At 47.1% G+C, this 27,120-nt stretch overlaps 1 protein-coding gene across 1 annotated transcript; it reads right to left on the bottom strand.

Moving 5' to 3' along the window:
- Nucleotides 1–19,506: 19,506 nt before the first annotated feature.
- LOC142916561 (uncharacterized) lies at nucleotides 19,507–26,765 on the bottom strand. The gene is made up of 6 exons (XM_076061682.1): nucleotides 26,723–26,765; nucleotides 23,006–23,962; nucleotides 22,180–22,324; nucleotides 21,680–21,905; nucleotides 21,451–21,568; nucleotides 19,507–19,548 (listed from the first exon to the last, which is right to left on the bottom strand). The coding sequence occupies exons 2-6, from the start codon at nucleotides 23,939–23,941 to the stop codon at nucleotides 19,507–19,509; spliced, it is 1,467 nt and encodes a 488-aa protein (XP_075917797.1). The 5' UTR covers nucleotides 23,942–23,962; nucleotides 26,723–26,765.
- Between the last annotated feature and the right edge of the window lie 355 nt (nucleotides 26,766–27,120).

The following is a 27,120-nucleotide window of genomic DNA, read 5'->3' as shown; positions in this document are numbered from 1 at the left end:
GTGTCTAAGTGTGTGTATGTAAGGGTCTGTATGTAAGTGTCTGTATGTAAGTGTCTGTATGTAAATGTCTCAGTGTCTGTATGTAAGTGTATGTAAGCGTCTGTATATAAGTGTCTATGTAAGTGTCTCAGTGTCTGTATGTAAGTGTCTGATTGTAAGTGTCTGTATGTAAGTGTCTTAGTGTCTGTATGTAAGTGTCTGTATGTAATTGTCTGTATGTAAGTGTCTGTATGTAAGTGTCTGTATGTAAGTGTCTTCGTGTCTGTATGTAAGTGTCTGTATGTAAGTGTCTTAGTGTCTGTATGTAAGTGTCTGTATGTAATTGTCTGTATGTAAGTGTCTGTATGTAAGTGTCTGTATGTAAGTGTCTTCGTGTCTGTATGTAAGTGTCTGTATGTAAGTGTCTGTATGTAAGTGTCTCAGTGTCTGTATGTAAGTGTCTGTATGTAAGTGTCTGTATGTAAGTGTCTCAGTGTCTGTATGTAAGTGTCTGTATGTAAGTGTCTGTATGTAAGTGTCTGAATGTAAGTGTCTCAGTGTCTGTATGTAAGTGTCTGATTGTAAGTGTCTGTATGTAAGTGTCTTAGTGTCTGTATGTAAGTGTCTGTATGTAATTGTCTGTATGTAAGTGTCTGTATGTAAGTGTCTGTATGTAAGTGTCTTCGTGTATGTATGTAAGTGTCTGTATGTAAGTGTCTTAGTGTCTGTATGTAAGTGTCTGTATGTAATTGTCTGTATGTAAGTGTCTGTATGTAAGTGTCTGTATGTAAGTGTCTTCGTGTCTGTATGTAAGTGTCTGTATGTAAGTGTCTGTATGTAAGTGTCTCAGTGTCTGTATGTAAGTGTCTGTATGTAAGTGTCTGTATGTAAGTGTCTCAGTGTCTGTATGTAAGTGTCTGTATGTAAGTGTCTGTATGTAAGTGTCTGAATGTAAGTGTCTCAGTGTCTGTATGTAAGTGTCTTATGTTAGTGTCTCAGTATCTGTGTGTAAGTGTCTGTATGTAAGTGTCTGTATGTAAGTGTCTGTATGTAAATGTCTCAGTGTCTGTATGTAAGTGTATGTAAGCGTCTGTATATAAGTGTCTATGAAAGTGTCTCAGTGTCTGTATGTAAGTGTCTGTATGTAAGTGTCTGTATGTAAGTGTCTTAGTGTCTGTATGTAAGTGTCTGTATGTAATTGTCTGTATGTAAGTGTCTGTATGTAAGTGTCTGTATGTAAGTGTCTTCGTGTCTGTATGTAAGTGTCTGTATGTAAGTGTCTGTATGTAAGTGTCTCAGCGTCTATATGTGTCTGTATGTAAGTGTCTGTATGTAAGTGTCTCAGTGTCTGTATGTAAGTGTCTGTATGTAAGCATCTGTATGTAAGTGTCTATGTAAGTGTCTCAGTGTCTTTATGTAAGTGTCTGTATGTAAGTGTCTCAGTGTCTGTATGTAAGTGTCTCAGTGTCTGTATGTAAGTGTCTGTATGTAAGTGTCTCAGTGTCTGTATGTAAGTGTCTGTATGTAAGTTTCTGTATGTAAGTGTCTGTATGTAAGTGTCTCAGTGTCTGTATGGAAGTGTCTGTATGTAAGTGTCTCAGTGTCTGTATGTAAGTGTCTGTTTGTAAGTGTCTGTATGTAAGTGTCTGTATGTAAGTGTATGTATGTAAGTGTCTCAGTGTCTCTATGTAAGTGTCTGTATGTAAGTGTCTGTATGTAAGTGTCTTAGTGTCTGTATGTAAGTGTCTGTATGTAATTGTCTGTATGTAAGTGTCTTTATGTAAGAGTCTTATGTAAGTGTCTGTATGTAAGTGTCTAAGTGTCTGTATGTCAGTGTCTGTATGTAAGTGTCTAAGTGTCTGTATGTAAGGGTCTGTATGTAAGTGACTGTATGTAAGTGTCTGTATGTAAGTGTCTGTATGTAAGTGTCTTAGTGTCTGTATGTAAGTGTCTGTATGTAATTGTCTGTATGTAAGTGTCTTTATGTAAGAGTCTGTATGTAAGTATCTGTATGTAAGTGTCTAAGTGTCTGTATGTAAGTGTCTTTATGTAAGAGTCTGTATGTAAGTGTCTGTATGTAAGTGTCTAAGTGTGTGTATGTAAGGGTCTGTATGTAAGTGTCTGTATGTAAGTGTCTGTATGTAAGTGTCTGTATGTAAGTGTTTGTATGTAAGTGTCTATGTAAGTGTCTCAGTGTCTTTATGTAAGTGTCTGTATGTAAGTGTCTCAGTGTCTGTATGTAAGTGTCTCAGTGTCTGTATGTAAGTGTCTGTATGTAAGTGTCTCATTGTCTGTATGTAAGTGTCTGTATGTAAGTTTCTGTATGTAAGTGTCTGTATGTAAGTGTCTGTATGTAATTGTCTGTATGTAAGTGTCTTTATGTAAGAGTCTGTATGTAAGTATCTGTATGTAAGTGTCTAAGTGTCTGTATGTAAGTGTCTTTATGTAAGAGTCTGTATGTAATTGTCTGTATGTAAGTGTCTAAGTGTGTGTATGTAAGGGTCTGTATGTAAGTGTCTGTATGTAAGTGTCTGTATGTAAATGTCTCAGTGTCTGTATGTAAGTGTATGTAAGCGTCTGTATATAAGTGTCTATGTAAGTGTCTCAGTGTCTGTATGTAAGTGTCTGTATGTAAGTGTCTGTATGTAAGTGTCTTAGTGTCTGTATGTAAGTGTCTGTATGTAATTGTCTGTATGTAAGTGTCTGTATGTAAGTGTCTGTATGTAAGTGTCTTCGTGTCTGTATGTAAGTGTCTGTATGTAAGTGTCTGTATGTAAGTGTCTCAGTGTCTGTATGTAAGTGTCTGTATGTAAGTGTCTGTATGTAAGTGTCTCAGTGTCTGTATGTAAGTGTCTGTATGTAAGTGTCTGTATGTAAACCCCAATTGGCGGAGCCAGGAGATTGAATACCTACCCTCGGGGCTACTCCAGAAACAACGAAAAGCCACTACGGTTGGCCACGTGGAATGTTCGAACGCTCACTGCAGAGGAGAGGCTGCCACTCCTCTATCGGGAGCTGGACCGGTACCGCCTGGATCTATGCGGCATTCAGGAGGTCCGGTGGACCGGCTCTGGCTCCTGCCACCATGAGGGGTGGACAGTCCTCTACTCGGGGCAGCAGACTGCCAAACAACAGGGTGTGGGTCTTCTTTTGAACAAAAGAATGAAGGGGGCGTGGGAGCGTGGCGGTGAGGTGTGGGAAGCTGTAAGCCCCAGGCTACTTTGGGCTCGCCTTCCCATCAACCGGAGGCGAGGAATGGTGGTCGTGGTTACTTATGCCCCCACCGAAGATGAACATCCGTGGAGGGATGCAGGCAAAGCCGATGAGTCAGATGCCTTCTATGACCTCCTGTCACAGGTGCTGGCTAAAGTGGCCCCTCGGGATAGAGTCATCATGTTGGGTGACTTCAATGCCCGAGTTGGTCATGATACTGGCACCTGGTCTGGAGTGATTGGAGGGCATGGGCCAGATCAGCTCAATAACAACGGTAGGAGGCTGCTAGATTTTTGTGCAGCCCATGGGCTTGTAATTACCAACACGCTGTTCCGGCATCGGCGCATCCACACAACATCATGGATGCATGCCGGGTCCAAGCAAGAACATCTGCTGGACTACATAGTGACGGACCAGCGAATGCGAGCCCATGTCCTTGACACCAGGACCTACCGTGGAGCTGATCTGCCCTCTGACCATCGACTAGTCATCTGTAAGATGCGCCTGCCATTCTTCCACTCCGGTGGTGGGTGTACACCCAGGACCCCATTCCAACCTAAAGTGGCCTGGTCTCAGTTATCTGATGAAAGTTGCAAGCGAGAATTTCATCATCGCTTGCGGCTGGGATTGGCATCGTCCCCGACTCCTCTTGATGTCGAGGGTAAATGGGCAAGGTTTAGGACTGTGACTCATGCAGCTGCAATGGCTGCTTTGGGTACGCGGTCCAGACCTCCCCAGACACCCTGGATGACAGAGGAGTTGTTCACGATGGTTGAGAAAAAGCGACAGGCCCACTGTCATCGGCTACAGAATCCCACGTCAGAGAATGAGGAGGCTTACCGCAGCCTTCGCTCGGAGGTTCGGAGAGCCGTGAGGCGCTGCAAGGATGGGTGGTGGTCGCGGGTTGCTGAGGAGATGGAGTCTGCCTCAGTGGCCCGTGATCACAAATCTCTATTTAACTCCATCAAAAAAGTAACCTGCAGCGCCACACCTATTACCATCATTAGGGGAAAAAACGGTGATCCAATTTCCGACCCCCAGGAACAGGTTCGCAGATTTGCTGAGCATTTCTGTGAGGTCCTGGGGGAGGGAAAATCCCTCAGCCAGGAAAACATCGTGGCACAAAGCGAGGATGACCCTGCTGAGGCTGCGGTGCCTCAAATATTGGATGAAGTCACCCCCTGTGAGTGGCTGGCTGAGGTGCCATCTGCTGAGGAAGTATTGAAGGCGATCCGGAGTCTGAGACCAGGAAAGGCAGCGGGCAGAGATGATCTCCCAAGCGAAATGCTGAGGGAGGGTGGCGTTTGTGCACAGACTGCCCTATATGACATCATAACAACAGTCTGGACCACGGGACGGGTTCCGCAGGATTGGAAGGATGCCCTGGTGGTCCGCCTTTTTAAGAAGGGGGACCGCACAGACTGTAACAACTACAGGGGCATCTCACTCCTCAGTGTGCCGGGAAAGGTCCTGGCAAGGATTATTCAGCATCGCCTTGCCAGGCACGCTGAGGAGAGGCTTGCGGAGCCCCAATGTGGTTTCAGGAAAGGGCGGTCCTGCACAGATGCCATATTTTCTGTCCGTCTGCTACAGCAGAGGTGTAGGGAATTCCAACAAGACCTACATCTCTGCTTTATTGACCTGGTCAAGGCCTATGATACCATCAGTAGGCCTGGGCTCTGGGTCGTTCTTCGTGCTTTTGGAGTACCTGACCCTCTGCTCACGATCATTAAGGACCTTCATGATGGTGAGCGGGCCCGGGTAAAACTACGTGGCCGGGAGTCAGAGCCATTCCCTGTACACCTTGGGGTGCGACAGGGATGTCCTCTGGCTCCCACATTATTTAACATCTATTTTGACCACGTAGTTCGTGAAGCCTTCAATAGCTGTACCGGGGGAATCTCCATATGGTACAGATATAATGGGAGGCTAATCGATGCCCGGGTGCGGTCAAGGGATGGCTCCCTATTGCTCAACCACGTTATGTATGCTGATGACTTGGTAATAGCTGCTCAGTCAGAGGAGGAGTTGGAGACGCTGCTGCTGAGACTGGAGCGTGCCACTAAGAGGTGGGGCCTTACCATCAGCCCCACCAAAACTAAGCACCTGCCTGGGTATTTTGTACCATCGGACACTCCACCCCCACAACTCCCAATCGGTGATGGGGCAGTTGTGGAGAGAGTGGAGAGTTTCCCATACCTGGGCAGTGTGCTTATGACTGGCTCCAGTTTAACAGCAGAGGTCTCACTCCGAATCAGTCGAGCGGCAATATCTTTTCATCGGTTGCGTAACGCTGTGTGGAAGCTACCTGGTCTGTCGCTCCGCACTAAGCTTCAGGTCTTCTCGGCCACGGTCATTCCCTCCCTTCTCTACGCTTGCGAAACGTGGACCCCCCTAATGGAACATCTTCGCCGGTTAGAAACATTTAGGCTGGCCTGCCTACGATCCATCCTGGGTTTAACCAGACTGGATTGTGTGAGGAGCTCACAAATCCTTGAAAGATCTGGGCAGGGTCCCATCGGTGAGCTCCTTCGGCAGGCAAGGCTGCGATGGCTGGGTCATGTAGCCCGCATGCCCAGCCACCGCATGCCGAAACAGCTTTTGTTTGGCCGGATTGAGGGGGCTGGGCGGGCGCGGCACGGGCTAGAGAAGAGATGGAGTGATGTGGTACAGGAGGACGTGGAGCTGAGTGGACTTGCCGATGACTGGTACCAGCGGTGTCAAGATCGGCCTCTGTGGAGGAGGCTCGTGAAGGATGCTACTGGGCAGTTGGAGGCAGTCGCCCTCCAACAACAACGGAGGGCGGAGGAGCGACGCTCACAACAGCGAGCGGAGCGCCGGGTGGCTAAAGCACAGCAGGTTGGCACAGTAGGGGGCACAGGTGGTGCATCAGCCAGTCATCTCAGTCAGTCGACCCGTGGCACCTGGGTCTGCCCCGTGACCTCCTGCCAGCGGGCGTTCGACACTTCACGTGGCCTCAGGGTGCACATAGCCTGGCACAAGCGTCGTGGTGACGTCACCGCCACTTAGTGGCGAATGGCGGTTGTTGTTGTTGTATGTAAGTGTCTGTATGTAAGTGTCTCAGTGTCTGTATGTAAGTGTCTTATGTTAGTGTCTCAGTGTCTGTATGTAAGTGTCTGTATGTAAGTGTCTGTATGTAAGTGTCTGTATGTAAGTGTCTGTATGTAAATGTCTCAGTGTCTGTATGTAAGTGTATGTAAGCGTCTGTATATAAGTGTCTATGTAAGTGTCTCAGTGTCTGTATGTAAGTGTCTGTATGTAAGTGTCTGTATGTAAGTGTCTTAGTGTCTGTATGTAAGTGTCTGTATGTAATTGTCTGTATGTAAGTGTCTGTATGTAAGTGTCTGTATGTAAGTGTCTTCGTGTCTGTATGTAAGTGTCTGTATGTAAGTGTCTGTATGTAAGTGTCTCAGCGTCTATATGTGTCTGTATGTAAGTGTCTGTATGTAAGTGTCTCAGTGTCTGTATGTAAGTGTCTGTATGTAAGCGTCTGTATGTAAGTGTCTATGTAAGTGTCTCAGTGTCTTTATGTAAGTGTCTGTATGTAAGTGTCTCAGTGTCTGTATGTAAGTGTCTCAGTGTCTGTATGTAAGTGTCTGTATGTAAGTGTCTCAGTGTCTGTATGTAAGTGTCTGTATGTAAGTGTCTCAGTGTCTGTATGGAAGTGCCTGTATGTAAGTGTCTCAGTGTCTGTATGTAAGTGTCTGTTTGTAAGTGTCTGTATGTAAGTGTCTGTATGTAAGTGTATGTATGTAAGTGTCTCAGTGTCTCTATGTAAGTGTCTGTATGTAAGTGTCTGTATGTAAGTGTCTTAGTGTCTGTATGTAAGTGTCTGTATGTAATTGTCTGTATGTAAGTGTCTTTATGTAAGAGTCTTATGTAAGTGTCTGTATGTAAGTGTCTAAGTGTCTGTATGTCAGTGTCTGTATGTAAGTGTCTAAGTGTCTGTATGTAAGGGTCTGTATGTAAGTGACTGTATGTAAGTGTCTGTATGTAAGTGTCTGTATGTAAGTGTCTTAGTGTCTGTATGTAAGTGTCTGTATGTAATTGTCTGTATGTAAGTGTCTTTATGTAAGAGTCTATATGTAAGTATCTGTATGTAAGTGTCTAAGTGTCTGTATGTAAGTGTCTTTATGTAAGAGTCTGTATGTAAGTGTCTGTATGTAAGTGTCTAAGTGTCTGTATGTAAGTGTCTGTATGTAAGTGTCTGTATGTAAGTGTCTGTATGTAAGTGTTTGTATGTAAGTGTCTATGTAAGTGTCTCAGTGTCTTTATGTAAGTGTCTGTATGTAAGTGTCTCAGTGTCTGTAAGTGTCTCAGTGTCTGTATGTAAGTGTCTGTATGTAAGTGTCTTAGTGTCTGTATGTAAGTGTCTGTATGTAATTGTCTGTATGTAAGTGTCTTTATGTAAGAGTCTGTATGTAAGTATCTGTATGTAAGTGTCTAAGTGTCTGTATGTAAGTGTCTTTATGTAAGAGTCTGTATGTAAGTGTCTGTATGTAAGTGTCTAAGTGTGTGTATGTAAGGGTCTGTATGTAAGTGTCTGTATGTAAGTGTCTGTATGTAAATGTCTCAGTGTCTGTATGTAAGTGTATGTAAGCGTCTGTATATAAGTGTCTATGTAAGTGTCTCAGTGTCTGTATGTGTCTGTATGTAAGTGTCTGTATGTAAGTGTCTTAGTGTCTGTATGTAAGTGTCTGTATGTAAGTGTATGTATGTAAGTGTCTGTATGTAAGTGTCTTCGTGTCTGTAGGTAAGTGTCTGTATGTAAGTGTCTGTATGTAAGTGTCTCAGTGTCTGTATGTAAGTGTCTGTATGTAAGTGTCTGTATGTAAGTGTATCAGTGTCTGTATGTAAGTGTCTGTATGTAAGTGTCTGTATGTAAGTGTCTGTATGTAAGTGTCTCAGTGTCTGTATGTAAGTGTCTTATGTTAGTGTCTCAGTGTCTGTATGTAAGTGTCTGTATGTAAGTGTCTGTATATAAGTGTCTGTATGTAAATGTCTCAGTGTCTGTATGTAAGTGTATGTAAGCGTCTGTATATAAGTGTCTATGTAAGTGTCTCAGTGTCTGTATGTAAGTGTCTTCGTGTCTGTATGTAAGTGTCTGTATGTAAGTGTCTGTATGTAAGTGTCTCAGCGTCTATATGTGTCTGTATGTAAGTGTCTGTATGTAAGTGTCTCAGTGTCTGTATGTAAGTGTCTGTATGTAAGCGTCTGTATGTAAGTGTCTATGTAAGTGTCTCAGTGTCCTTATGTAAGTGTCTGTATGTAAGTGTCTCAGTGTCTGTATGTAAGTGTCTCAGTGTCTGTATGTAAGTGTCTGTATGTAAGTGTCTCAGTGTCTGTATGTAAGTGTCTGTATGTAAGTTTCTGTATGTAAGTGTCTGTATGTAAGTGTCTCAGTGTCTGTATGGAAGTGTCTGTATGTAAGTGTCTCAGTGTCTGTATGTAAGTGTCTGTTTGTAAGTGTATGTATGTAAGTGTCTGTATGTAAGTGTATGTATGTAAGTGTCTCAGTGTCTCTATGTAAGTGTCTGTATGTAAGTGTCTGTATGTAAGTGTCTTAGTGTCTGTATGTAAGTGTCTGTATGTAATTGTCTGTATGTAAGTGTCTTTATGTAAGAGTCTTATGTAAGTGTCTGTATGTAAGTGTCTAAGTGTCTGTATGTCAGTGTCTGTATGTAAGTGTCTAAGTGTCTGTATGTAAGGGTCTGTATGTAAGTGACTGTATGTAAGTGTCTGTATGTAAGTGTCTGTATGTAAGTGTCTTAGTGTCTGTATGTAAGTGTCTTATGTAATTGTCTGTATGTAAGTGTCTTTATGTAAGAGTCTGTATGTAAGTATCTGTATGTAAGTGTCTAAGTGTCTGTATGTAAGTGTCTTTATGTAAGAGTCTGTATGTAAGTGGCTGTATGTAAGTGTCTAAGTGTGTGTATGTAAGGGTCTGTATGTAAGTATCTGTATGTAAGTGTCTGTATGTAAGTGTCTGTATGTAAGTGTTTGTATGTAAGTGTCTATGTAAGTGTCTCAGTGTCTTTATGTAAGTGTCTGTATGTAAGTGTCTCAGTGTCTGTATGTAAGTGTCTCAGTGTCTGTATGTAAGTGTCTGTATGTAAGTGTCTCAGTGTTTGTATGTAAGTGTCTGTATGTAAGTTTCTGTATGTAAGTGTCTGTATGTAAGTGTCTGTATGTAATTGTCTGTATGTAAGTGTCTTTATGTAAGAGTCTGTATGTAAGTATCTGTATGTAAGTGTCTAAGTGTCTGTATGTAAGTGTCTTTATGTAAGAGTCTGTATGTAAGTGTCTGTATGTAAGTGTCTAAGTGTGTGTATGTAAGGGTCTGTATGTAAGTGTCTGTATGTAAGTGTCTGTATGTAAATGTCTCAGTGTCTGTATGTAAGTGTATGTAAGCGTCTGTATATAAGTGTCAATGTAAGTGTCTCAGTGTCTGTATGTAAGTGTCTGTATGTAAGTGTCTGTATGTAAGTGTCTTAGTGTCTGTATGTAAGTGTCTGTATGTAATTGTCTGTATGTAAGTGTCTGTATGTAAGTGTCTGTATGTAAGTGTCTTCGTGTCTGTATGTAAGTGTCTGTATGTAAGTGTCTGTATGTAAGTGTCTCAGTGTCTGTATGTAAGTGTCTGTATGTAAGTGTCTGTATGTAAGTGTCTCAGTGTCTGTATGTAAGTGTCTGTATGTAAGTGTCTGTATGTAAGTGTCTCAGTGTCTGTATGTAAGTGTCTTATGTTAGTGTCTCAGTGTCTGTATGTAAGTGTCTGTATGTAAGTGTCTGTATGTAAGTGTCTGTATGTAAATGTCTCAGTGTCTGTATGTAAGTGTATGTAAGCGTCTGTATATAAGTGTCTATGTAAGTGTCTCAGTGTCTGTATGTAAGTGTCTGTATGTAAGTGTCTGTATGTAAGTGTCTTAGTGTCTGTATGTAAGTGTCTGTATGTAATTGTCTGTATGTAAGTGTCTGTATGTAAGTGTCTGTATGTAAGTGTCTTCGTGTCTGTATGTAAGTGTCTGTATGTAAGTGTCTGTATGTAAGTGTCTCAGCGTCTATATGTGTCTGTATGTAAGTGTCTGTATGTAAGTGTCTCAGTGTCTGTATGTAAGTGTCTGTATGTAAGCGTCTGTATGTAAGTGTCTATGTAAGTGTCTCAGTGTCTTTATGTAAGTGTCTGTATGTAAGTGTCTCAGTGTCTGTATGTAAGTGTCTCAGTGTCTGTATGTAAGTGTCTGTATGTAAGTGTCTCAGTGTCTGTATGTAAGTGTCTGTATGTAAGTTTCTGTATGTAAGTGTCTGTATGTAAGTGTCTCAGTGTCTGTATGGAAGTGTCTGTATGTAAGTGTCTGTTTGTAAGTGTCTGTATGTAAGTGTCTGTATGTAAGTGTATGTATGTAAGTGTCTCAGTGTCTCTATGTAAGTGTCTGTATGTAAGTGTCTGTATGTAAGTGTCTTAGTGTCTGTATGTAAGTGTCTGTATGTAATTGTCTGTATGTAAGTGTCTTTATGTAAGAGTCTTATGTAAGTGTCTGTATGTAAGTGTCTAAGTGTCTGTATGTCAGTGTCTGTATGTAAGTGTCTAAGTGTCTGTATGTAAGGGTCTGTATGTAAGTGACTGTATGTAAGTGTCTGTATGTAAGTGTCTGTATGTAAGTGTCTTAGTGTCTGTATGTAAGTGTCTGTATGTAATTGTCTGTATGTAAGTGTCTTTATGTAAGAGTCTGTATGTAAGTATCTGTATGTAAGTGTCTAAGTGTCTGTATGTAAGTGTCTTTATGTAAGAGTCTGTATGTAAGTGTCTGTATGTAAGTGTCTAAGTGTGTGTATGTAAGGGTCTGTATGTAAGTGTCTGTATGTAAGTGTCTGTATGTAAGTGTCTGTATGTAAGTGTTTGTATGTAAGTGTCTATGTAAGTGTCTCAGTGTCTTTATGTAAGTGTCTGTATGTAAGTGTCTCAGTGTCTGTATGTAAGTGTCTCAGTGTCTGTATGTAAGTGTCTGTATGTAAGTGTCTCAGTGTCTGTATGTAAGTTTCTGTATGTAAGTGTCTGTATGTAAGTGTCTCAGTGTCTGTATGGAAGTGTCTGTATGTAAGTGTCTCAGTGTCTGTATGTAAGTGTCTGTTTGTAAGTGTCTGTTTGTAAGTGTCTGTATGTAAGTGTCTGTATGTAAGTGTATGTATGTAAGTGTCTCAGTGTCTGTATGTAAGTGTATGTAAGCGTCTGTATGTAAGTGTCTATGTAAGTGTCTCAGTGTCTTTACGTAAGTGTCTGTATGTAAGTGTCTCAGTGTCTGTATGTAAGTGTCTCAGTGTCTGTATGTAAGTGTCTGTATGTAAGTGTCTCAGTGTCTGTATGTAAGTGTCTGTATGTAAGTTTCTGTATGTAAGTGTCTGTATGTAAGTGTCTCAGTGTCTGTATGGAAGTGTCTGTATGTAAGTGTCTCAGTGTCTGTATGTAAGTGTCTGTTTGTAAGTGTCTGTATGTAAGTGTCTGTATGTAAGTGTATGTATGTAAGTGTCTCAGTGTCTGTATGTAAGTGTATGTAAGCATCTGTATGTAAGTGTCTATGTAAGTGTCTCAGTGTCTCTATGTAAGTGTCTGTATGTAAGTGTCTGTATGTAAGTGTCTTAGTGTCTGTATGTAAGTGTCTGTATGTAATTGTCTGCATGTAAGTGTCTTTATGTAAGAGTCTTATGTAAGTGTCTGTATGTAAGTGTCTAAGTGTCTGTATGTAAGTGTCTTTATGTAAGAGTCTGTATGTCAGTGTCTGTATGTAAGTGTCTAAGTGTCTGTATGTAAGGGTCTGTATGTAAGTGTCTGTATGTAAGTGTCTGTATGTAAGTGTCTGTATGTAAGTGTCTTAGTGTCTGTATGTAAGTGTCTGTATGTAATTGTCTGTATGTAAGTGTCTTTATGTAAGAGTCTGTATTTAAGTGTCTGTATGTAAGTGTCTGTATGTAAGTGTCTCAGTGTCTGTATGTAAGTGTCTGTATGTAAGTGTCTGTATGTAAGTGTCTGTATGTAAGTGTCTCAGTGTCTGAATGTAAGTGTCTGTATGTAAGTGTCTCAGTGTCTGTATGTAAGTGTCTGTATGTAAGTGTCTGTATGTAAGTGTCTGTATGTAAATGTCTCAGTGTCTGTATGTAAGTGTATGTAAGCGTCTGGATATAAGTGTCTATGTAAGTGTCTCAGTGTCTGTATGTAAGTGTCTGTATGTAAGTGTCTGTATGTAAGTGTCTTAGTGTCTGTATGTAAGTGTCTGTATGTAAGTGTCTGTATGTAAGTGTCTGTATGTAAGTGTCTTCGTGTCTGTATGTAAGTGTCTGTATGTAAGTGTCTGTATGTAAGTGTCTCAGCGTCTATATGTGTCTGTATGTAAGTGTCTGTATGTAAGTGTCTCAGTGTCTGTATGTAAGTGTCTGTATGTAAGCATCTGTATGTAAGTGTCTATGTAAGTGTCTCAATGTCTTTATGTAAGTGTCTGTATGTAAGTGTCTCAGTGTCTGTATGTAAGTGTCTCAGTGTCTGTATGTAAGTGTCTGTATGTAAGTGTCTCAGTGTCTGTATGTAAGTGTCTGTATGTAAGTTTCTGTATGTAAGTGTCTGTATGTAAGTGTCTCAGTGTCTGTATGGAAGTGTCTGTATGTAAGTTTCTGTATGTAAGTGTCTGTATGTAAGTGTCTCAGTGTCTGTATGGAAGTGTCTGTATGTAAGTGTCTCAGTGTCTGTATGTAAGTGTATGTAAGCGTCTGTATGTAAGTGTCTATGTAAGTGTCTCAGTGTCTGTATGTAAGTGTCTGTATGTAAGTGTCTGTATGTAAGTGTCTTAGTGTCTGTATGTAAGTGTCTGTATGTAATTGTCTGTATGTAAGTGTCTTTATGTAAGAGTCTTATGTAAGTCTGTATGTAAGTGTCTAAGTGTCTGTATGTAAGTGTCTTTATGTAAGAGTCTGTATGTCAGTGTTTGTATGTAAGTGTCTAAGTGTCTGTATGTAAGGGTCTGTATGTAAGTGTCTCTATGTAAGTGTCTGTATGTAAGTGTGTGTATGTAAGTGTTTGTATGTAAGTGTCTGTATGTAAGTGTCTCAGTGTCTGTTTGTGTCAGTATGTAAGTGTCTGTATGTAAGTGTCTATGTAAGTGTCTGTATGTAAGTGCCTGTATGTAAGTGTGTGTATGTAAGTGTGTGTATGTAAGTGTCTGTATGTAAGTGTCTGTATGTAAGTGTCTGTATGTAAGTGTCTTAGTGTCTGTATGTAAGTGTCTGTATGTAAGTGTCTGTATGTAAGTGTCTGTATGTAAGTGTCTTCGTGTCTGTATGTAAGTGTCTGTATGTAAGTGTCTGTATGTAAGTGTCTCAGCGTCTATATGTGTCTGTATGTAAGTGTCTGTATGTAAGTGTCTCAGTGTCTGTATGTAAGTGTCTGTATGTAAGCATCTGTATGTAAGTGTCTATGTAAGTGTCTCAGTGTCTTTATGTAAGTGTCTGTATGTAAGTGTCTCAGTGTCTGTATGTAAGTGTCTCAGTGTCTGTATGTAAGTGTCTGTATGTAAGTGTCTCAGTGTCTGTATGTAAGTGTCTGTATGTAAGTTTCTGTATGTAAGTGTCTGTATGTAAGTGTCTCAGTGTCTGTATGGAAGTGTCTGTATGTAAGTTTCTGTATGTAAGTGTCTGTATGTAAGTGTCTCAGTGTCTGTATGGAAGTGTCTGTATGTAAGTGTCTCAGTGTCTGTATGTAAGTGTATGTAAGCGTCTGTATGTAAGTGTCTATGTAAGTGTCTCAGTGTCTGTATGTAAGTGTCTGTATGTAAGTGTCTGTATGTAAGTGTCTTAGTGTCTGTATGTAAGTGTCTGTATGTAATTGTCTGTATGTAAGTGTCTTTATGTAAGAGTCTTATGTAAGTCTGTATGTAAGTGTCTAAGTGTCTGTATGTAAGTGTCTTTATGTAAGAGTCTGTATGTCAGTGTTTGTATGTAAGTGTCTAAGTGTCTGTATGTAAGGGTCTGTATGTAAGTGTCTCTATGTAAGTGTCTGTATGTAAGTGTGTGTATGTAAGTGTTTGTATGTAAGTGTCTGTATGTAAGTGTCTCAGTGTCTGTTTGTGTCAGTATGTAAGTGTCTGTATGTAAGTGTCTATGTAAGTGTCTGTATGTAAGTGCCTGTATGTAAGTGTGTGTATGTAAGTGTGTGTATGTAAGTGTCTGTATGTAAGTGTCTGTATGTAAGTGTCTCAGTATCTGTATGTAAATGTCTTTATGTAAGTGTCTGTATGTAAGTGTCTCAGTATCTGTATGTAAATGTCTTTATGTAAGTGTCTGTATGTAAGTGTCTCAGTGTCTGTATGTAAATGTCTGTATGTAAGTGTCTCAGTGTCTGTATGTAAGTGTCTGTATGTAAGCTTCTGTATGTAAGTGTTTGTATTTACGTGTCTCAGTGTCTGTAAGTAAATGTCTAAGTGTCTGTATGTAAGTGTCTGTATGTAAGTGTCTGTATGTTAAGTGTTTGTATGTAAATGTCTGTATGTGAATATCTCAGTATCTGTATGTAAGTGTCTGTATGTAAGTGTCTGTATGTAAGTGTCTCAGTGTCTGTATGTAAGTGTCTGTATGTAAGTGTCTGTAGGAGCCATCCCTTGACCGCACCCGGGCATCGATCAGCCTCCCATTATATCTGTACCATATGGAGATTCCCCCAGTACAGCTATTGAAGGCTTCACGAACTACGTGGTCAAAATAGATGTTATATAATGTGGGAGCCAGAGGACATCCCTGTCGCACCCCAAGGTGTACAGGGAATGGCTCTGACTCCCGGCCACGTAGTTTTACCCGGGCCCGCTCACCATCATGAAGGTCCTTAATGATCGTGAGCAGACGGTCAGGTACTCCAAAAGCACGAAGAACAACCCAGAGCCCAGGCCTACTGATGGTATCATAGGCCTTGACCAGGTCAATAAAGCAGAGATGTAGGTCTTGTTGGAATTCCCTACACCTCTGCTGTAGCAGACGGACAGAAAATATGGCATCTGTGCAGGACCGCCCTTTCCTGAAACCGCATTGGGGCTCCACAAGCCTCTCCTCAGCATGCCTGGCAAGGCGATGCTGAATAATCCTTGCCAGGACCTTTCCCGGCACACTGAGGAGTGAGATGCCCCTGTAGTTGTTACAGTCTGTGCGGTCCCCCTTCTTAAAGAGGGGGACGACCAGGGCATCCTTCCAATCCTGTAGAACCCGTCCAGCGGCCCAGACCGTTGTTATGATGTCATATAGGGCAGTCTGTGCACAAACGCCACCCTCCCTCAGCATTTCGCTTGGGAGATCATCTCTGCCCGCTGCCTTTCCTGGTCTCAGACTTCGGATCGCCTTCAGTACTTCCTCAACAGATGGCACCTCAGCCAGCCACTCACGGGGGGTGACTTCTTCCAATATTTGAGGCACCACAGCCTCAGCAGGGTCATCCTCACTTTGTGCCACGATGTTTTCCTGGCTGAGGGATTTTCCCTTCCCCAGGACCTCACAGAAATGCTCAGCAAATCTGCAAACCTGTTCCTGGGGGTCGGAGATTGGATCACCGTTTTTTCCCCTAATGATGGCAATAGGTGTGGCGCTGCAGGTTACTTTTTTTATGGAGTTAAATAGAGATTTGTGATCACGGGCCACTGAGGCAGACTCCATCTCCTCAGCAACCCGCGACCACCACCCATCCTTGCAGCGCCTCACGGCTCTCCGAACCTCCGAGCGAAGGCTGCGGTAAGCCTCCTCATTCTCTGACGTGGGATTCTGTAGCCGATGACAGTGGGCCTGTCACTTTTTCTCAACCATCCTGAACACCTCCTCTGTCAGCCAGGGTCTCTGTGGAGGTCTGGACCGCGTACCCAAAGCAGCCATTGCAGCTGCATGAGGCACAGTCCTAAACCTCGCCCATTTACCCTCGACATCAGGAGGAGTCGGGGACGATGCCAATCCCAGCCGCAAGCGATGATGAAATTCTCGCTTGCAACTTTCATTCGATAACTGAGACCAGGCCACTTTAGGTCGGAATGGGGTCCTGGGTGTACACCCACCACCGGAGTGGAAGAATGGCAGGCGCATCTTACAGATGACTAGTCGATGGTCAGAGGGCAGATCAGCTCCACGGTAGGTCCTGGTGTCAAGGACATAGGCTCGCATCCGCTGGTCCGTCACTATGTAGTCCAGCAGATGTTCTTGCTTGGACCCGGCATGCATCCATGATGTTGTGTGGATGCGCCGATGCCGGAACAGCGTGTTGGTAATTACAAGCCCATGGGCTGCACAAAAATCTAGCAGCCTCCTACCGTTGTTATTGAGCTGATCTGGCCCATGCCCTCCAATCACTCCAGACCAGGTTCCAGTATCATGACACACACACACAGACACACACAGACACACACACAGACACACACAGACACACACAGACACACAGACACACACAGACACACACAGACACACACACAGGCACACACACAGACACACACACACACAGACACACACACAGACAACAACAACAACAACAACCGCCATTAGCCACTAAGTGGCGGTGACATCACCACGACACTTGTGCCAGGCTATGTGCACCCTGAGGCCACGTGAAGTGTCGAACGCCCGCTGGCAGGAGGTCACGGGGCAGACCCAGGTGCCACGGGTCGACTGACTGAGATGACTGGCTGATGCACCACCTGTGCCCCCTACTGTGCCAACCTACTGTGCTTTAGCCACCCGGCGCTCCGCTCGTTGTTCTGAGCGTCGCTCCTCCGCCCTCCGTTGTTGTTGGAGGGCGACTACCTCCAACTGCCCAGTAGCGTCCTTCACGAGCCTCCTCCACAGATACCAACCTTGACACCGCTGGTACCAGTCATCGACAAGTCCACTCAGCTCCACGTCCTTCTGTACCACATCACTCCATCTCTTCTCTAGCCCGTGCCGCGCCCGTTTAGTCCCCTCGATCCGGCCGAACAAAAGCTGTTTCGGCATGCGGTGGCTGGGCATGCGGGCTACATGACCCAGCCATCGCAGCCTTGCCCGCGGGAGGAGCTCACCGATGGGACCTTGCCCAGATCTTTCAAGGATTTGTGAGCTCCTCACACAATCTAGTCTGGTTAAACCCAGGATGGATCGTACGCAGGCCAGCCTAACTGTTTCTAACCGGTGAAGATGTTCCATTAGGGGGGTCCACGTTTCGCAAGCGTAGAGAAGGGAGGGAATGACCGTGGCCGAGAAGACCTGAAGCTTAGTGCGGAGCGATAGACCAGGTAGCTTCCACACAGCGTCACGCAACCGATGAAAAGATTTTGCTGCTCGACTGATTCGGAGTGAGACCTCTGCTGTTAAAATGGAGCCGGTCATAAGCACACTGCCCAGGTATGGGAAACTCATACTCTTTGGTTCTATTCGGTAAAGTCACGTAGGTAAAAAATAAATATGGGAATCTCTCCACTCTCTCCACAACTGCCCCATCACCGATTGGGAGTTGTGGGGGTGGAGTGTCCGATGGTACAAAATACCCAGGCAGGTGCTTAGTTTTGGTGGGGGTGATGGTAAGGCGCCATCTCTTAGTGGCACGCTCCAGTCTCAGCAGCCAGCATCTCCAATTCCTCCTCTGAATGAGCAGCAATTACCAAATCATCGGCATACATAACGTGGTTGAGCAATAGAGAGCCATCCCTTGACTGCACCTGGGCATCGATCAGCCTCCCTTATATCTGTACCAAATGGAGATTCCCCCAGTACAGCTATTGAAGGCTTCACGAACTACGTGGTCAAAATAGATGTTAAATAATGTGGGAGCCAGAGGACATCACTGTCGCACCCCGGCCACGAAGTTCTACCCGGGCCCGCTCACCATCATGAAGGTCCTTAATGATCATAAGCAGAGCGTTAGGGACTCTGAAAGCACTAAGAACAACCCAGAGCCCAGGCCTACTGATGGTATCATAGGCCTTGAGCAGGTCAAAAAAGCGGAGATGTGGAATTTCCTACACTTCTGCTGTAGCAGACCGATAGAAAATATGGCATCTTTGCAGGACCGCCCTTTCCTGAAACCGCAATGGGGCTCTGCAAGCCTCGCCTCAGCGTGCCTGGCAAGGCGATGTTGAATAATCCTTGCCAGGACCTTTCCCGGCACACTGAGGCATGAGATGCCCCTGTAGTTGTTACAGTCTGTGCGTTCCCCCTTCTTAAAGAGGGGGACCACCAGGGCATCCTTCCAATCCTGCGGAACCCGTCCAGTGGTCCAGACTGCTGTTATGATGTCATATAGGGCAGTCTGTGCACAAACGCCACCCTCCCTCAGCATTTTGCTTGGGAGATCATCTCTACCCAGTGCCTTTCCTGGTCTCAGACTCCGGATCGCCTTCAGTACTTCTTCAACAGATGGCACCTCAGCCAGCCACTCACAGGGGGTGACTTCCTCTTCTATGAGGCACCGCAGCCTCAACAGGGTCATCCTCACTTTGTGCCACGATGTTTTCCAGGTTGGGGGATTTCCCCTCCCCCAGGACCTCCCAAAAATGCTCAGCAAATCTGCAAACCTGTTCCTGGGGGTCGGAGATTGGATCACCGTTCTTTCTCCTAATGATGGTAATAGGTGTGGCGCTGCAGGTTACTTTTTTGATGGAGTTAAATAGGAATTTGTGATCACAGGCCATTGGGGCAGACTCCATCTCCTCAGCAACCTGCAACCACCAACCATCCTTAAGGCGCCTCACGGCTCTACGAACCTCCGAGCGAAGGCTTCGGTAAGCCTCCTCATTCTCTGACATGGGATGTTGTAGATGATGAGAGTGGGCCTGTCGCTTTTTCTCAGCCAGCCTGAACACCTCCTTTGTCAGCCAGGGTCTCTGAGGAGGTCTGGACCGTGTACCCAAAGAAGCCATTGCAGCTGCATAAGCCACAGTCCTAAACCTCGCCCATTTCCCCTCGACATGAGGAGGTTTGGGATGATGCCAACCCCAGCTGCAAGCGATGATTAAATTCTCGCTTGAAATTTTAATCAGCTAGCTGAGACCATGCCACTATGGGTTTGAATGGGGTCCTGGGTGTACACCCACCACCGGAGTGGAAGAATGGCAGGCACATCTTAAAGATGCCAAGTCGATGGTCAGTGGGCAGATCAGCTCCTGGTGTCAAGGACATGGGCCCGCATCCACTGTTCCATCACAATGTAGTCCAGCAGATGGTCTTGCTTGTGTAGTGACTGTGATTGTCACTGTGTGGTGCCGGGCTTACGAAACCACAGCGGATAATGTCTTGGCATTATGTGTAGTCCGCTTACTGGGCGAAGTACCAGCCCTCACGGGGCTTGGGTGAGCGCTGTGCAGCGTGGAGGCACCATGTGCGGTGTGCGGTGCGGGCTCCCGGTGAGGGAGCGAGAGGGAGTGTCAGCCAGCCAGGGTTACGTTGGGGCATGATACGCTGGTTGGCCTGCCGACACGTAACCGGATGATATTGGAGGGGGGCCTCCGGTGGACGGGGGCCGCTGGGCGGTCACGTGGTATAGCAGAGCTCTCGGGGAGCCTTCGGGAAAGAGCCGGAGAGATCTGGAAGGTGGGCGGGGCGAGGGGCGGAGCCAACCCCAGCCCAGGCCGATATAATGGGGGCCCCAGGAGGGGCTCGGGGTTCTTCGTGTTACTGGTGATGAAGATCCACGTCGGGTTGAAGAAGCCTCTAGCCACGTGGTCCGGGACCCAGCTTGTGGTCTGGGCCGGGATAGCGAACCGTGTCTAGTTCTGCCGTAGCGTGGCTAGATGAGCATTCAACACCCAAGTGTAGGTTGTGTTATGTTACGTTGAGTTTCTGAATAAAGTGTTGCTCCCAAGACAACGTCTGCGACTCAGTTGAACTCGTTACACTTGGACCTGGCATGCATCCATGATGTTGTGTGGATGTGCCGATGCCGGAACAGCGTGTTGGTAATTACAAGCCCATGGGCTGCACAAAAATCTATCAGCCTCTTACCGTTGTTATTGAGCTGATCTGGCCCATGCCCTCCAATCACTTCAGACCAGGTGCTAGCATCATGACCAACTCGGGCATTGAAGTCACCCAACAAGATGACTCTATCCCGAGGGGCCACTTTAGCCAGTATCTTTGACAGGAGGTCATAGAAGCCATCTGACTCATCGGCCTTGCCTGCATCCTTCCAGATGTTCGTCTTCAGTGGGGGCATACATAACCACGACCACCACTCCTTGCCTCTGGTTGATGGGAAGGCGAGCCCAAAGTATCCTGGGGATTACAGCATCCCACACCTGACCGCCACACTCCCACGCCCCCTTCATTCTTTTGTTCAGAAGAAGAGCCACTCCCTGTTGTTTGGCAGTCTCCTGCCCCGAGTAAAGGACTGTCCACCCCTCATGGTGGCAGGAGCCAGAGCCGGTCCCCTGGACCTCCTGAATACCATAGAGATGCAGGCGGTACCGGTCCAGCTCCCAACAAAAGAATGGAAGCCTCTCCTCCGCAATGAGCGTTCGAACATTCCACGTGGCCATCCGTAGAGGCTTTTTGTTGTTTCTGAAGAAGCCCCGAGGATAAAGATTCAATCTCCTCGCTCCGCCAAATGGGGTTTGGCCAGGAGACGTCATAGACGCCCGTACCCCTGGTGCCTCCGGCACAAACTTAATAAATGCATTACCTCGTATTTTAGTGGTATTTAATTGAAAGTGGAGGGGTTACCAGTCCCTCGCACCGGTCCAAAGCCCCCTTTTGGCCATTGTGGTGGTAACAAATGCCATGAAGGGAAAGGCCAATCTAAATTGGCCCTCCCCCCACGGCACTGCCCACCACAATTTTGCCGTCCGGCACCTCAAGGAGGTAGGGGGTTGTTTTTGCCGGACAATACACACACGGACATACATACACATACACATACATCCACACACGTGTACATACATACACATACATAAACAAAGACCCTCCATATAGCCTCAACAGACTGTAGGGGCAAGTGCTGTTAGCGAGCACCTATGAAGAGACCGGAACGGCACACGAGGGGGTTGGTGGCAAGCACAACGCCCGACCACCTTTGTCTGCTCAGTGGCGATGTTTACACACCACACCAGGTACTCAATTGAGGCTGAGTACACCTAGGGGAGGCCCAGGACCATTTCAGATAATCTTCACCGGTGTTGGCCACGAGCGGGAATTGAACCCGGGTCGCCGGGTTCGTAGCGCTAACCACTACTTTACCACTACCCATCTTGGTGTGGGGGTCACCTGAGTCTCGATGTTGTGCCCTTTGAGTGCCGAGCGGATGAAGTGCAGCACGCAGTCCACCAGCCCCTCGCACTGCCGCATGCTCAGCCGCCTGTCCGGGTCTGCCAAGCTCAACTCCCTGCAACGTCACCGCCGTGACGTGAACCCTGACGTCCCCGTCACGTCAACCACGACATTCCCGTCGCGTCCACCGCAACGTCCCCGTCACGTCTGTCTCGGCGCGCCTTACCGCAGGCACGCCAAGGCGTTGCAGAACGCCGCGGAAGGCGAGGCGGGCGAGCTGAGTGAGGAGGGTGAGACGGGCGAGCTAGGTGAGGACGGTGAGGAGGGTTTGTCTCCAACGTTGCTCCTCCAGCCGCTCTCTGGCACCAGCACAAGCTCCACCAGCGCCGGGAGGCAGAGCTCCACCAGCGCAGCCCTCAGAGGCTCGTGGCACGACAGGTTCCACAGCGTGCCTGGGGTGGCGAGGGTGGGTGGGTGGTGAGTGTGAGTGGTGAGTGTGGGTGGTGAGCATGGCGAGAGTGGTGAGCCTGGTGAGAGTGGTGAGCCTGGTGAGAGTAGTGAGCGTGGTGAGAGTGGTGAGCGTGACGAGCGTGGCGAGCATGGGTGGTGAGTGTGGGTGGTGAGTGTGGGTGGTGAGCGTGGGTGGTGAGTGTGGGTGGCGAGAGTGGGTGGTGAGTGGTGAGTGTGGGTGGCGAGAGTGGGTGGTGAGTGTGGGTGGGTTGCTACCGGTGATCTTCTCCAGGGTGTGAGGGTTGTGAGTGCGTCCCAGCAGGCTGGCGAAGGCCGCGATGCCTCCATTGTTGCAGAGGGCCAATGCGCCAACATGGTTGGAGCTGAGGACTTGCAACACCTCACATGCATATGCACGCACCTGTGGGGGCACGGGGAGATGAGGAGATGCACAAACAACAACCGCCATACGCCACCAAGTGGCGGTGATGTCACCACGACGCTTGTGCCAGGCTATGTGCACCTTGAGGCCACGTGAAGTGTCGAACGCCCGCTGGCAGGTCAAGGGACAGACCCAGGTGCCACGGGTCGACTGACTGAGATGACTGGCTGATGCACCGCCTGTGCCCCCTCCTGTGCCAACCTGCTGTGCTTTAGCCACCCGGCGCTCCGCTCGTTGTTCTGAGCGTCGCTCCTCCGCCCTCCGTTGTTGTTGGAGGGCGACTGCCTCCAACTGCCCAGTAGCGTCCTTCACGAGCCTCCTCCACAGAGGCCGATTTTTACACCGCTGGTACCAGTCATCGGGAAGTCGACTCAGCTCCACATCCTCTTGTACCACGTCACTCCATCTCTTCTCTAGCCCGTGCCGCGCACAGACAAAGATACCCCGTATAGCCTTAACAGACTGTAGGGGCAAGTGCTGTTAGCGAGCGCCTTTAAAGGCCGGCACAGCACACGAGGGGGTGGGTGGCCAGCACCATGCCCGGCCGCCTTTGTCTCCCTAGCGGCGATGTTTACACATCCCTCCAGGTACTCATTTGAGGCTGAGTCGACCTACACACACACAGACACATATCCTTGTGCGCCCCACCCGTGGTCTCACCTGGTCGTCGTCCTCACGGTCAGTGAGCAGCGTGAGGAGTGAGCGCGGCGTCCCAGCCGCCCTCACCACTGCCACCGCCCACTCCTCGGGTTGCTCGCAACCACCACTGCCACCACGGCCACCACCCCCACCAACACCACCACCACCGCCACCACCACCAACACCACCACCCCCACCACCACCAACACCACCACCGCCACCAACACCACCACCGACAACACCACCACCACCAACACCACCGCCACCAACACCACCACCAATAACACCACCACCAACACCACCACCGCCACCACCCCCACCAACACCACCAACACCACCAACACCACCGCCACCACCGCCACCAACACCACCACCCCCACCACCACCAACACCACCAACACCACAGCCAGCGGCGGTGGTGTTGGTGGTGGTGCAGCAGCAGCAGCAGCGTCTGAGAGCGCCCAGGAAGCCGAGCCACCAGCGGCACAGCGGGGAGCTAAGCGGCAGTGCGGCAGTAGCAGCAGGGACAGCAGCAGGAGCAGCAGCAGGGACAGCAGGGGCAGCGGCGGCAGGGGCAGCAGGGGCAGCGGCGGCAGGGGCAGCAGCAGCAGGGACAGCAGCAGCAGGGGCAGCAACAGCAGGGGCAGCAGCAGCAGGGACAGCAGCAGGGACAGCAGGGACAGCAGCAGCAGGGACAGCAACAGCAGGGACAGCGGGGGCAGCAGGGGCAGCAGCAGCAGCAGGGACAGCAGCAGGGGCAGCAGGGACAGCAGGGACAGCAGCAGCAGGGGCAGCAGCAGCAGGGACAGCAGGGGCAGCAACAGGGGCAGCAGGGACAGCGGGGGCAGCAGGGACAGCAGGGGCAGCAGCAGCAGGGACAGCAGGGGCAGCAACAGCAGCAGGGACAGCAGAAGGGTCAGGGCGCAGAGCGTGAGACAGGAAGGCCGCGTTGGCCATGGTGGTGACAAAGTCCTCGTCCTGGGGGGGAGGGAGGGGGAGTGGGGGAGTGGTGAGTGTACTAGTGGTGAGTGTACTAGTGGTGAGTGGTGAGTGTACTAGTGGTGAGTAGTGGTGAGTGTACTAGTGGTGAGTGTACTAGTGGTGAGTGGTGAGTGTACTAGTGGTGAGTAGTGGTGAGTGGTGAGTGTACTAGTGGTGAGTGTACTAGTGGTGAGTGTGCTAGTGGTGAGTGGTGAGTGTACTAGTGGTGAGTGTACTAGTGGTGAGTGTACTAGTGGTAAGTGTACTAGTGGTGAGTAGTGGTGAGTGGTGAGAGTACTAGTGGTGAGTGTACTAGTGGTGAGTAGTGGTGAGTGGTGAGTGTACTAGTGGTGAGTGTACTAGTGGTGAGTGGTGAGTAGTGGTGAGTGGTGGGTGTACTAGTGGTGAGTATACTAGTGGTGAGTGTACTAGTGGTGAGTAATGGTGAGTGGTGAGTGTACTAGTGGTGAGTAGTGGTGAGTGTACTAGTGGTGAGTGGTGAGTAGTGGTGAGTGTTGAGTAGTGGTGAGTGTACTAGTGGTGAGTGTACTAGTGGTGAGTAGTGGTGAGTGTACTAGTGGTGAGTAGTGGTGAGTGGTGAGTAGTGGTGAGTGGTGAGTAGTGGTGAGTGTACTAGTGGTGAGTGTACTAGTGGTGAGTGTACTAGTGGTGAGTAGTGGTGAATGTATTAGTGGTGAGTGTACTAGTGGTGAGTGGTGAGTAGTGGTGAGTAGTGGTGAGTGTACTAGTGGTGAGTGGTGAGTAGTGGTGAGTGTTGAGTGTACTAGTGGTGAGTGTACTAGTGGTGGGTAGTGGTGAGTGGAGAGTAGTGGTGAGTGTACTAGTGGTGAGTGTACTAGTGGTGAGTGGTGAGTAGTGGTGAGTGTACTAGTGGTGAGTAGTGGTGAGTGTACTAGTGGTGAGTGGTGAGTGTACTAGTGGTGAGTAGTGGTGAGTGTACTAGTGGAGAGTGGTGAGTGTACTAGTGGTGAGTGTACTAGTGGTGAGTGTACTAGTGGTGAGTGTACTAGTGGTGAGTAGTGGTGAGTGGTGAGTAGTGGTGAGTGGTGAGTGTACTAGTGGTGAGTGGTGAGTGTACTAGTGGTGAGTGTACTAGTGGTGAGTAGTGGTGAGTGTACTAGTGGTGAGTAGTGGTGAGTGTACTAGTGGTGAGTGTACTAGTGGTGAGTGTACTAGTGGTAAGTAGTGGTGAGTGTTGAGTGTAAACTCACCAGGCGATGCTGAACCCCCCAAACCCGGATCCAACTCCACACGACGAACCGGTTCCAAACACAAGTCGACAAGGTATTGATTCAGACTCTAAGTCGATTTCTCATGCAATTCAATGAGCAATCGAATTCTAATACAACTCTTCAATCCGATTCCCCGTGCAAGTCAATAGGAGTCGATTCTTAATGCGTTTAAAAAGGAGTCGACTCCTCACGAAACAATGTTGAGAATCAATTTATACGGTGGCGTCACGGAGGTAAAATAAAACAAAATAAAATAAACAATTAAATCACGACGTTTCGGAGGCAACACAAGTCTCCTTCTTCAGGTGGAACAGACACAGCGGTGTACTAGTGGTGAGTGGTGAGTAGTGGTGAGTAGTGGTGAGTGGTGAGTGTACTAGTGGTGAGTGTACTAGTGGTGAGTGTACTAGTGGTGAGTGTACTAGTGGTGAGTAGTGGTGAGTAGTGGTGAGTGGTGAGTAGTGGTGAGTGGTGAGTGTACTAGTGGTGAGTAGTGGTGAGTGGTGGGTGTACTAGTGGTGAGTGTACTAGTGGTGAGTGTACTAGTGGTGAGTAGTGGTGAGTGTACTAGTGGTGAGTGTACTAGTGGTGAGTGGTGAGTAGTGGTGAGTGGTGAGTGTACTAGTGGTGAGTGTACTAGTGGTGAGTAGTGGTGAGTGGTGAGTAGTGGTGAGTGGTGAGTGTACTAGTGGTGAGTGTACTAGTGGTGAGTAGTGGTGAGTGGTGAGTAGTGGTGAGTGTACTAGTGGTGAGTGTACTAGTGGTGAGTAGTGGTGAGTGGTGAGTAGTGGTGAGTGGTGAGTGTACTAGTGGTGAGTGTACTAGTGGTGAGTGTACTAGTGGTGAGTAGTGGTGAGTAGTGAGTGTACTAGTGGTGAGTGTACTAGTGGTGAGTGTACTAGTGGTGAGTAGTGGTGAGTGGTAGGTGTACTAGTGGTGAGTGTACTAGTGGTGAGTGTACTAGTGGTGAGTAGTGGTGAGTGTACTAGTGGTGGGTGTACTAGTGGTGAGTGTACTAGTGGTGAGTGTACTAGTGGTGAGTGTTGAGTAGTGGTGAGTAGTGGTGAGTGTACTAGTGGTGAGTGTACTAGTGGTGAGTGGTGAGTGTACTAGTGGTGAGTAGTGGTGAGTAGTGGTGAGTGTACTAGTGGCGAGTGGTGAGTAGTGGTGAGTGGTGAGTAGTGGTGAGTGTACTAGTGGTGAGTGTACTAGTGGTGAGTGGTGAGTGTACTAGTGGTGAGTGTACTAGTGGTGAGTAGTGGTGAGTGTACTAGTGGTGAGTGGTGGTGAGTAGTGGTGAGTGTGCTAGTGGTGAGTGTTGAGTAGTGGTGAGTGTACTAGTGGTGAGTGGTAAGTGTGCTAGGGGTGAGTGTACTAGTGGTGAGTGGTGAGTGTACTAGTGGTGAGTGTACTAGTGGTGAGTAGTGGTGAGTGGTGAGTGTACTAGTGGTGAGTGTACTAGTGGTGAGTGGTGAGTAGTGGTGAGTGTTGAGTGTAAACTCACCAGGCGATGCTGAACCCCCCAGACCCGGATCCAACTCCACACGACGAACCGGTTCCAAACACAAGTCGACAAGGTATTGATTCAGACGCTAAGTCGATTGCTCATGCAATTCAATGAGCAATCGATTTCTAATACAACTCTACAATCCGATTCCCCGTGCAAGTCAATGGGAGTCGATTCTTAATGCGATTAAAAAGGAGTCGACTCCTCACGAAAGAATGAGAATCAATTTGTACGGTGGAGTCACGGAGGTAAAATAAAATAAAACAAAAGAAAACAATTAAATCACGACGTTTCGGAGGCAACACAAGTCTCCTTCTTCAGGTGGAACAGACACAGCGGAACATCAGTGTCAAGTGGACAGCTCAGTGACACAGAATTAGTAAAGTTGGACTACA

This window comes from Petromyzon marinus, unplaced genomic scaffold, assembly GCF_048934315.1.
Source record: "Petromyzon marinus isolate PM22_M1 ecotype Great Lakes invasive population unplaced genomic scaffold, UKy_Petmar_22M1.pri1.0 PM_G_Scaffold_4, whole genome shotgun sequence".
NCBI lineage: Eukaryota > Metazoa > Chordata > Hyperoartia > Petromyzontiformes > Petromyzontidae > Petromyzon > Petromyzon marinus.
This window is presented reverse-complemented; position numbering and strand designations above follow the sequence as displayed.

What these genes read in the sequence shown, in the direction of transcription:
- LOC142916561 (XM_076061682.1), bottom strand. Translation starts at nt 23,941, where the DNA reads ATGGCCAACGCGGCCTTCCTGTCTCACGCTCTGCGCCCTGACCCTTCT. An exon ending in CACCCTGGAGAAGATCACCG is followed by an intron (nt 21,906 to 22,179) that starts GTAGCAACCCAC and finishes TCGCCACCCCAG; the next exon opens with GCACGCTGTGGAACCTGTCG. An exon ending in GGCACAACATCGAGACTCAG is followed by an intron (nt 19,549 to 21,450) that starts GTGACCCCCACA and finishes CACGCTGCACAG; the next exon opens with CGCTCACCCAAGCCCCGTGA.